Source organism: Gossypium arboreum, chromosome 6 (genome assembly GCF_025698485.1).
Source record: "Gossypium arboreum isolate Shixiya-1 chromosome 6, ASM2569848v2, whole genome shotgun sequence".
NCBI classification, from domain to species: Eukaryota; Viridiplantae; Streptophyta; class Magnoliopsida; order Malvales; family Malvaceae; genus Gossypium; species Gossypium arboreum.
In genome coordinates, this window is record NC_069075.1 from 101081571 (window position 1) to 101093552 (window position 11982).

Below are 11982 nucleotides of genomic sequence, written 5' to 3' on the forward strand. Positions count from 1 at the left end.
TGTACACAAAGTCAGTACCCGAACCCACGTTACCTATAGCATTTATCTCATGAACTCAGACTCAACTCATGAGTTCAGACCACATAATTTTCATAACATGTCCCTTTGTATCCTATGTTATATCTTAGGTTCAACGGGGCTTCATATCTAATCGAATAGCATCGCATTTGCTCATATTGTAATTTACTCGCATAACATGTCATTTAAACATTCATGACAACAATTAGAATTTAGATATATAACAACAATAAGCTAATTACACATGTATATATTTTATACCAAATTAAGCTTCAATAACACATTATTTACATATGTACTTACCTCGATACAAAATGATGAAGACGAGCTTAATCCTCATAAACTTTATTCTTACCTCGATCAAGACCCAAATCACATTTCTCTTGATCTAAATTAATAAAATTCATTTATTTCATCAGCATATCAATTTAGACGTCTGAAATTTCATAATTGGGCAAAATGACTATTTTGCCCCTAGACTTTCACAAAATGACCATTTTACCCCTATGCTCAAAAATCAATTTTTATCAAATTTCTTCATATTATAAGCCTAGTTGATTACTTTTTATACTAGAAGCAATCTAAAATTTCCATTATTTCTCACATTTATCAACAAATTTCCAACTTATGCAAAATAATACCTATTAGCGTTTTCATGAAAAATCCCTTCATAAAAGTTGTTTATTAGACATGTAATACTCATATTCTTCCATAAATTTTCAGAAAACTACACATATGCTTTCATGGAAAAACCCAAATCTCTCAACCATTTTGCAAAATAATCCCTTTCTTAGAAAGCTTATGTTACAAGGAGTCCAAAAATACAAAAATCATCAAGAATAACCTTATAAATGACTTACTTGTAAGAGATGTTAATGGCTGATAATTTGAGCTCTCAAAACCCCCCTTTTGAAGATGAAAATTGGTTGAAGAAGAAGAAATAAAAAGATGAAGCCTTTTTTGTTTTATTTTATTTAAAACTAGTCAAAATTGGTGACCAAAACACCACCTAATTTTGACTTTCCCATCAATTTGTCCCCCCTATGGCTGACCACCCTATTCTCTAAGGGTCTGATTGCTCTTTAAGGCCCCTAATTTAGGTTCTTTAGCTAATTGACACTCTTATCTAACAAAACAAGACTTTTGCACTTTATGCGATTTAGTCCTTTTTCACAATTAGGCAAGCAATCGCTAAAATTAGTTCACCAAAATTTTCATGTACTTATCTAATCATGCTACAATACATAAAATGATATTTAAAATAATTTTCTCAACCTCGGTTTAGTGGTTCTGAAATCACTATTCTGACTAGCCTCAAAATTGGGCTGTTACACGTTTCTTGGATGCTTCCAATCCAGAATAGCCGAAATCTTGCTCGGATCAACTCAAATACTAGATGCTAATACAATATGACCTAGAAAACCAACTTCTCGGAACCAGAATTCACATTTACTGAATTTCACATATAACTGTTTATCTCGCAAAATCTGTAGCACTAATCTCAGATGCTCGGCATATTCGGATTCATCACGTGAATAAATCAATATGTCATCAATGAATACGACAACAAATCGATCTAAATACGGTCTGAAAATTCTATTCATCAAATCCATAAAGAAAGCAGATGCATTAGTCAATCCAAAAGGCATAACTAAGAATTCATAGTGGCCGTACCTCGTTCTAAAAGCAGTTTTCGAAATGTCTGGGTCTTTTACTCGTAACTGATAATAGCCCGATCTCAAATCTATTTTCGAAAACACAGCAGCTCCTTTTAACTGATCAAACAAATCATCAATACGGGGCAGAGGATATTTATTCTTAATAGTTGCTTTATTCAACTGAAGATAATTGATACACATTCTTATTGTACCGTCTTTCTTTTTCACAAACAGAACTGGAGCACCCCAAGGTGAGAAACTTGGTGTCGAATTTTGCACACTTTCTTGCTCAACAGATTCAGGGCAATCATGGATAAAATGGTCTAACGATCTACATCTGAAACAAGCTCGATCATACAGTCTACAACTACCGGGATGTCTTTTACCACAATGCTTGCACTCAGGGCGATCAAATTTAGTATTTTCGACACTGGTAACAGATGTCGCTGGAGCTTTGAAGTTTGATTATGATCTAGCATGATCTCTATTCAAATGCCCCACATTAGCCTTTGAACGGCTATTATCATCTCTAAACTTCTTTGATGTAGGCTGAAATGACTTGCCCGATGATCTCTTTCGTACTTCTCTACCTTCAGAATCAGCTTTTCTTTTCTCTTTCCCGAGATTTTCAGCTTTACATGCTCGTTCAATAAGCACAACGAATTCTTTGATTTCAAGAATCCCAAGTAGCAAATGGATATCCTCGTTCAAACCATCTTCAAATCTTTTGCACATTATTGCCTCAGAAGATACACATTCACGAGCATATTGACTCAGCTTTACAAATTTCGGGTCGTATTCCGTGACGAACATACGGCCTTGTTAAGTTCGATAAACTCTTTACGTTTTTTATCGATAAATGTCTAACTGATGTATTTCTTTTGAAATTCAGCTTGAAAGCAGTCCTAGGTGACTCATTCACTCGGAACTACCGATATCAAAGTTTTTCACCAATGGTAGGCTGTATTTCTTATCGTGTTCTCTAACCAGAACTCAATTTTTTCAGCATCATCGTTCATTGTAGCTCGGAACTCTTCAGCCTCATACTTTCTAATCTTATCTACCGGAGGCTTACATATCTGAATCGGGTTCACTGATGGCATAACAGGAGCTTGTGGAAAATTAACCCGAAGTGGAGGTTGTTGTACATCCGAATTGGTTCTAATACATTGGGTGAACCAATCATTCATCATTTGATAGAAGGCTTGTCTAGCCTCACCATCACGGCCACTCATAGTTGGTCTAGAATCGGATGGCGCTGTCCCTTGCGCGGGAGCAGGTGCGTTGCTTTCGACATCGTCCACTACGGCTCAATAGAGATCTATTTTCTATATAAAAGTACATTTCAATGTCAGGATTCATCACACTATCGCAGTTCATAAATATAGCATGTATAGCTAGACTCACATACGCTATGGTAGTCCTAGAATCAACTAAACCATAACTCTAATACCAATAAAATGTAACACCCCTAACCTATAACCGTCGCCAGAATAGATTAAAAGGCATTATCGGACTTATAATAACATTCAGAATAATCACTATCAAATAATCATATCATTACAATAAACGTCATTTATTCACATTCAATAAGAACTTAAATCGAGCATACAAAGTTTAACTCATGCATTCGGGACCAATCTAATAACATATAAAAGTTTCAGAAACTTAAAAAATTTTCAACGTTTAAAAGGTCACACACCCGTGTGTCTAAGTCGTGGCAAAATAGGGCATACATACTGACTTATCCATATGGCCACAAGACACGCTCGTGTTCCAGGCCATGTGAAAATTAATGAGGCTACTGACTTGGCCACACGGCCGACTACATGCCCGTGTGCCAACCCGTGACTCACACACGACCAGTAGACACGCCCGTGTGTCTAGGCCATGTCAAAACTGGAGGATATACTGACTTTAATTCGTAGGGTACCCGAGAGGACACACGGCCGTGTAACATGATCGTGTGTCGCACACGGCTGAGACACACGCCCGTGTCTCTGCCCGTGTGGACAAAAATAGGCCATTTGAATAGCCAATTTGCCACCCCAATTTGGGTCGGCCTACAAACACCAAACCAAGCATATATGCACAACCATTTCAGCCAAGATCTATACCAAATCATACATAATTCATGCAATAACATTACCAATTATTTCAAATCTCAATTCATCAATCAATTAGTACCAAAACTTAAACTAAAATCATACCTAAACATATGATCAATACATTATTCAATCAAATGCTCAAAACTTACCAAAACTTCTCAACATTGACCATTTCTTTTGGCCAACCAAAACATATCACAATTTCACATTAACATCACATATCATATACCATTATCAAACTATAATTCAAACACAAACAAGCCATATCACATGGCTAAATATATACATCACATAACATAATCCCACAACTTCTAGCCTATACATGCCATACTTTAATATATACATTTTCAAAGTACCAAAATCAGGTTCGATAGTGATCCTCGACGATTCTCGAGCTCACAGTAGCTTTGATATCTATAAAACAATGCAAACACACACAAAGTAAGCTTTCAAAAACTTAGTAAGCCATATCCAAATAAACATATCATTCAAAGTAAATAATTATCATCAAAACATTTATACTTTGTATACCAATACTAACACAAATCTCATATTCAAATACTTACCTTTCATTCTTAAATAGGGTATACAAAGTAAACATACCTGAATCTGATATGATTTCACAAAGTTATTCATTTTCTCGAAATGCCCATTTGAACCATTCGAAAAAGTAAGGATACACGGATAGATCAGAAAGCATATACAAAGCTGACGTCCAGACGTGGTCTTACATGTAATCAAACATCCATGCTACTATCCCAGACAGGGTCTTACACGAAATTAGATACGATGCCAATGTCCCAGACATGGTCTTACACGCAAAACAGAAGTCGATGCCAACGTCATAGACATGGTCTTACACATAGAACAGATATCGGAAATCCTACGTCATGACAGATGTATCCTAACTATTCCTAAGGTTCGTACGGTGCTTTTTAGACGTCAGAACTTCATCGATACTTTCTCGGATAGCATATATTTAGCTCGGACATTCATTCATCACAATTCAATATCAAATGAAATAATAATTCAATTTAAACAAGTTTATTTGTATATCGACTTACCTCATAGGGATTCGGATAGATGGAATTGGTTACTCGACGACTTTCGACTTTCCCCGATCTAACTTCGTTTTCTTTAATTCTTGATCTATATAAATTTAAATTTAACTTATTATATCATAAATTCATTCAAAACAATCAATAGATACATATTGAGGGCAATTTGCAAACTAGCCCTCACATTTTCACATTTTGACACTTTAGTCCCTAATTTACAAAATCACAAAATACACATAATTTGCATATACTTATGCTTGGCCGAATATTCATAGCTCTTATTCAAGTCCACACATTTCATTTATTTCACATTTTAGTCCCTCAATTTACAAATTTCACAATTTAGCCCATTTTACTCAAAATCATCAAAAATTCAAAGACAAAACATATAAACCCAACATAAAACTTTCATGTTTCACCAATTAACAACATAAAGTTCATGAATTCATCAATGGAATATTTCAAAATCATCATCAAAATCAGAAATTGAGGCATTGGCTTGTTAGTATACGAAACAACGATTACAAAAAAGTAGAAATTATCAAAAACCGAACAAAATCCATACCTTAATCAAGGAATTCAATGGCCGAACCCTAGAAAGCTTTTTCTCTTTTATTTTCTTTATATTTTCGGCAAGATGAACATGAAATGGCCAAATTTTATGTTTTATTTACTTAATATTAACTTAATTAAACAAATTTCAATTTTGCCCTTAATGAAATAATAATAAAAACTTATAATGGTTGACCATAAAAGTCCATTAACCATGTTAATGGTCCAATTGAAACATAAGGACCTTCCAATTATAAAGACATTTCAAATAAACACTTTTAACAAACAGCAAGAAACTTTTACGTTTTACGCGATTAGGTCCTTTTTCAAAAATTAAGCACACAAACATTCAAATTTCCATATGAGACTTTCACACATGCTCATTCACATATGATAAACATTAAAAATAATATTTAAATATTTTTCTGATGCGGATATGTGGTCCCGAAATCACTGTTCCGACTAAGTTCTAAACTGGACTGTTACATGGAGAAGTGTGTTGGCTGGATGGGTAGGTTTCTTTAGCTCAACTGCACTCATATGCATTTTTTCGACTGTTTGAGAATGCGACTGACTATTATACTGTTTTACCGAAAAGCGTTTCTGACATTTTGTACTCTAATTGCGACTATCTGACTGAACCGTTATAGCGACTGTGTGATTGAGTGTGTGTTAATATGTGCTAAATACTGTTATCTGTCAGTACGTCTGTTTAGAACGTACCAACCGGTTCCATATAGTTCTGTAAGTATGTCCGCTACTGAATTGCTTTCTGGATTCTCTGTTTCTGATTCTATAGTACTTGGCTTTGATCTCACACTGAGCTCGAGTAGCTCACCCCCTCTTTTCTTTCCCCTTTCAGGTACAGTTCTGGATTCTGTTGATGGGCTTCGTATGCGGAGGTTTACGACAGTCTTAGAGGGAAATAAATTATAAGTTTGTGATTTCAGTTTCAATTTGATACTCAGTTTTGAAATGTAAGGTTTTTAATACTGTGGTACATCCTCTGTTTTAAGACTTAAATGCTTTACTATTTTGGTTTTAAATACTTTGATATCAATGCTTTCGGAAATGGAACTAAGGTTGACTAGTTTTATAAAATTTTCTTAGGATCACTTCGGTGATCAATGTAGCATTCCGAATTCGGTCTAAACTCCTAGGCCGTGTTTGAGGTGTTACAACTAGTATTCAAGATTGAATATGTAGAATATGAGAAAATATGTGATATTTTCATGAGTGGGAGCAAATACGCGCTGCATTCTTTTTCCTTTAACCGATGTTTTGTCCCATTCGGTATTTCTGGTAAGGTTTTAATGAGGCAACATATTATGCGTATTTTAGATATGTGTACTATTTTTCCTTCACTAGTATTTTTTTCCCACAGGGTTTTTATCTTAGTAAAGTTTTAACGAGGCACATTATCTACCAATGGACATCCAAATCATCAATATCAAGATAAATTTTGATATACTTTAAATTCTAATAGTCATTAGAAGTAGATCTACGCTTCATTTATATTTCTTATGCATATAAATAAAGACTTTATAGAAATTTTATAAATATCCTCATTGATCAATAAAATACATTCTCTATTGCTACCCATATTTTCTTTGTTCTTTACTATTTGTCTATTTATTTTATAACATATTTTAATTTTTTATTTCTGCGTTAGTTGGAAAATAGAAAAGTGTTCATGTCTAGTGCAAGTCTAAATTTCAAATATGTAAAAATACAAACTCACAACATAATTAGACATACTTTAAAAGGTTAATATACCACTTGTTCTTTAATTTGATATTTAATTTTTTTAATCTCAATTTAATTTTTTTAATCTCAATATTTGAGATTTTTTTTTCTGAAAAGGTAAATTCATTAATTCATTGAATCATACAATTTAAAGAGAAAATAATAGCAAACACTCATCGTAAATGGCAAAGAACAAGCTCCATCAACAGAGCAAAAGCTTTAGCATCAGCATCAATAGAACATTATGACACGTTAAATAACATTATGAGTCCCAAAGAATATTTGACACGTGGGCGCTAGTAAAAAAACATAAACACTTAATTGAGATAAAAAAACTCAAGTATCAAATGCATTGAACTCAAACTTAAGTGCTTAATTGGGACAAAAAAAATCCAAGTATCAAATTGAAAAAACTAAGTCACCAATTTGAATTTTGAAGCCAACCTTGAGTACTAGATATGATCACTAACATTATTGATTTATTGCATTTTGGTCAATGAGTCATTATCCTCCTTATACATACACGGATATGGTGAAATTTATTAAATTAAGCTTACCAAATTAGCCAATTTTCAAGTCTAAAAAATCAGTTAACTTACGATGCATTTTTGGATGGGATTTAGATATTTCTAGATCGAGATGTCTTTTGACCAATGATAGAGCTAACTCTTAGCTTCAAAATTCTATTTTAATCACCTGATTTTGAGTTGAGGCTCAAGTTATGATCATTTTATTGAAGACTACAAAGTAAAATTTCTGGATGGGATTATTATGAGAAATTACAAGTTTCACATTTTAATCCGAGTTTAAATCATATTGTCTTTGATTTTAAGACTTAAATTTGAATATATATATATATATATATAACATTTTATTTATTAAGTTTTATGTTTTTGTTCTTTATTTATTTCGAAATTTAAAATATTTTTAATATTTCTAATTGTTTAAAAGTTGTATATTTGTTAGTTAATAAGAAAATTTTGTTCTAACTAGAACTACTTTGTTAATTTATATAAAGATATTTTCATTATTCATTAAACACACCCTTCATTATTTTGATTCATTCAATATAACTCTTTTAAGTTTTTTCTCTTTGGAGATTTCTCTCTTGTTGATTGCAGAAATAGTTTTCTTTTTTATTTTAGTGATCACATCGTAATTTTTTAAAGTTTAATAACCAAAATATAATTTAAAATATACATAAGTGACTAAATCTAGAATTTACCCTTAACTAAATTCTTAAAATCACGTCTCTTCCACTTCACACTTCGCAAAGCTTCCATTGCAGATAGATTCAGTTAATCTATAAACAGAGTCCTATTTTAATTTGTACTTTTCTTTTCTTTTTTCATTGCTAATATATTATCTGAATCTAAAATCCAATTCCGTCGACAAAAATAAATTTTTTAGAAAAAAATTAGGGCTTTGATTCGATTCTCAATGGAGAAAATCAGAAGAGCTTCGCATGCAGGATCTTGGTACACTGATAACCGTAAGTCCTTTTACAGCGCGCTTTACTTATCTTCTCTTTGCTTCCTTCGAAACCCTATCGATTTTCATAATCTAATTTCGGTTCTGGATTTTGCTCATCTTTTTCTACGAATGATGAAATCGTAGCAAAAATATCGTTTAATTCGAGAGATGTTTTTTTTTTTGTAAAAAAGGGAAAAAATAGGAGCTAAGCTAAGTAATTTCGTAGTGTTATTTATGGAACATAAATTAGTCACCTGTTAAGTAAAGCTTTAAGAGATGAAAATTTTTAATAATTTTAAGTGTTACATTAGGATATTATTTACTGCACTGCTCTTCTGAAGTTGAAAAGATTAATAATTTCGACTTGTATTTGAAAGGATTTGGGTAATTCATTCTCCATAACTTGTAAAACAAAAACTGAAATCTTTTAATTATCTTTTACTTTTCATATTTCAAAATTTAAGTCCAACTATTAACCCCTTTCATTTTTCTAAGTTCAATGAAAGTAGTAGGACTAAATTTCAAATGTACAAAAGATACAGGGACGTGGAGCATGTTTAAACCTTTTTCTTGGCTATGCTAATATTGTTTAGTTCTTAAACTGTTACCTTGCCGATTCCCATATTAATATATGTGTGTATATATATATACACTCTTTTTTTCAGCGAACAAGTTATCGGAAGAGCTTGATGGATGGATCAGGGCGGCTGGCTTGCCTAAATCTTCTGATGTAAGAGGTGTAATTGCTCCGTAAGTTTGTTGCTTCACCTCATCTTGTGTTTCTATTCTAACATTAGAATATATAGATGTATGTATATATGTATATTCTAATGTGTTGTGTTGGTTTTGTTTGAAACGGTGGCTTGGGAATTCAGGCATGCCGGCTATTCATATTCAGGTCGTGCTGCTGCGTATGCTTTTGGAAACATTGACCCGACAAACATGTGCGTCTTTTTATTATATTTCTCCTCTTTAAATTGCTAGAATGTATTTCAATTCTCAGGAAATATCCTCATTCATTTTTCTTTTATCATTACTTCCAGTTTTGAGCCAAATTTTGTTCAAATATCATGTAAAATTGTGGAACTGATTGCTCAAATTATAGTATTTGAACAAAAAAAAAGGTAACTACTTCATCGGCTTCATTCATTTCCAAAACTCGCTGACATGTTAGAAAATTTTTCAATTTCAGCACTCGGGTATTCCTTCTTGGTCCTTCTCACCATTATTACACTCCAAAATGCGCTCTCTCGACAGCTACAGTTTACAAGACACCAATAGGGGACCTACCCATTGATTTGGAAGGTAAAGTGATGTCCATTTTTCTTTGACGCTGAAATCCCACCTTTCTTCTTGTCTTATCATATCATATATTAGCTTTGTTACTAACTCCAGCATGATTTCTCATACGTTAGTTGCAGCTGATTGACTGTGGTTTTTGGTTTTGTGTGTTATTTTATTTCCTTCGGGTTGAGATGAATAGTGTGTGAATTGACCTTTTGTTGTTTGAAATGTCTAATATATTGCCCTCTTCCAACTTTTTATCCCTAAAGCTCTGCAGTTCTCTGTGTGTTAGTGGTCCTTTATACTAAACTTAAGTGAGTTATATTTGTTTAATATTTCAGTCATTGAAGAGCTGAAAGCTACAGGAAAATTTGAATTGATGAATCTCCGGGTTGATGAAGCTGAGCACAGCATGGAAATGCACTTGCCATATCTTTCAAAAGTATTTGAGGGGTAAAACCTCTTTTTTCCCCCCTTATAATCAAAGAGGCTCTAAGCTTATTTCTAATTGAAGCTGATTTGGGTGATGGTGTTACAGGCATCCAGTGAAAATCATACCCATTTTGGTCGGTGCTCTTAGCGCTGAAAATGAAGCAATGTACGGGAAGTTGTTGGCCAAATATGTAGATGATCCTCATAATTTCTTCTCCGTGTCATCAGATTTTTGTCACTGGGGTTCTCGGTATGTTTGATTCAGCCGCTTGTTCCCTATAACTTTCATCTTAATTTATAACAATGCACATGAGGCTCAAATATGTCTTACATGCATACAAGCTACACTTTAGAATATTGCTGTGGCTTAGTTTACTAGCAACACCACCCTCGAACTCCTAAGAAGGAAGTAGCATGTGACGTAGACTGTAAACTTTTCCTGGCGACATGAAATGTTATTCTGAGTTATTATTTTACTCGCTGCTCTTTAAAATTTTCAAAACACCACTCATCTGACTGTCGAATAATGATGTTTATTCACTCCATACCCTATCAAAAGCATATAAACGTCCTTTTCTTTTAAAGAAATTTTATTGTTCAACGGTTTAAATTTGGTCCATGGTTCTATTCTATGATTTGCCCTAGCCGAAGTTAATCAATGTTTGGATGGATATGGAGCATAGACCAATATCGGTTATGGTTTTCTATATTGTGGTGCAAACCTAGGTTGTTCTGGCCCTTCTTTTTTCCTGAAGTACCTGTATCGGACACTCGTGGCTTACACATAGATATGGGGATATTACCTCCAAGGATCCTCCAAATACATGAAAAAAACCTAGAAAAATCTAACCATACCCACATGCATCCGACACTTGCACCCCAGTCCAAGAAATATTTGCTTTTTGTGCCAGGTTCAATTATATGTACTATGACAAGAAGTACGGGGCCATACACAAATCAATTGAGGCGCTAGACAAGATGGGTATGGATATAATAGAAACTGGAGATGCAGATGCATTCAAACAATATTTATCTGAGTATGACAACACGATCTGTGGACGTCATCCTATTAGTGTATTTCTTCATGTAAGTGTTTTAAGCTTTCTTGAAAGCCAAGTTTTCATCCCTTTTAACAACAATAAAAATTGCCCAAACTACCTATTAAATATTCAGAATGGCTGTTTTGAGTTCCCAGACTTTTATTAATGGTCGTTCGGTTATGTTGGAGTATATTTCAGATGCTGAGCAACAGCTCGACGAAAATAAAGATAAAATTCTTACGTTACGAGCAATCGAGTCAGTGCAAAAGTACACGAGACAGTAGTGTAAGTTATGCATCTGCAGCAGCAAAGGTGGATGCTTGAAGATTGTAAAAGAAAAAAAAAAGTGTGGGTGAGAACTTAATGGCAATTTAAATAATGGTACTCATGTTTTCTTTAAGGTACTGATGATTTGCTTATGTTTGTTTTGGTGTTATAATTGTGTTTGCATGAGCTTTCAAGTTTTATTTGAATCCCATTAACTCAATTTAACCTCACTTCCCGTTTTGAAAATTTCTAATTGATTTAACCTCGCCAATTATCTAAGTAATTAAATACAATTTGTAAAATTATGGAGGGTAGACTTATATATTAATTTCCTTCCAAATCCGCA

General features: G+C 33.5%; 1 protein-coding gene across 1 annotated transcript; it reads left to right on the forward strand.

The window, feature by feature from the left end:
* Positions 1–8345: 8345 nt before the first annotated feature.
* Positions 8346–11808, forward strand: LOC108484354 (uncharacterized). The gene is made up of 8 exons (XM_017788109.2): positions 8346–8632; positions 9279–9363; positions 9489–9557; positions 9806–9918; positions 10239–10350; positions 10436–10579; positions 11241–11415; positions 11568–11808. The coding sequence occupies exons 1-8, from the start codon at positions 8581–8583 to the stop codon at positions 11691–11693; spliced, it is 876 nt and encodes a 291-aa protein (XP_017643598.1). The 5' UTR covers positions 8346–8580; the 3' UTR covers positions 11694–11808.
* Positions 11809–11982: the final 174 nt, after the last annotated feature.

Coding starts and splice junctions, on each gene's coding strand:
- LOC108484354 (XM_017788109.2), top strand. CDS start 8,581: ATGGAGAAAATCAGAAGAGCTTCGCATGCAGGATCTTGGTACACTGAT. Junction 9,364..9,488: donor GTAAGAGGTGTAATTGCTCC/GTAAGTTTGTTG, acceptor TTGGGAATTCAG/GCATGCCGGCTATTCATATT. Junction 9,919..10,238: donor CCTACCCATTGATTTGGAAG/GTAAAGTGATGT, acceptor TTAATATTTCAG/TCATTGAAGAGCTGAAAGCT.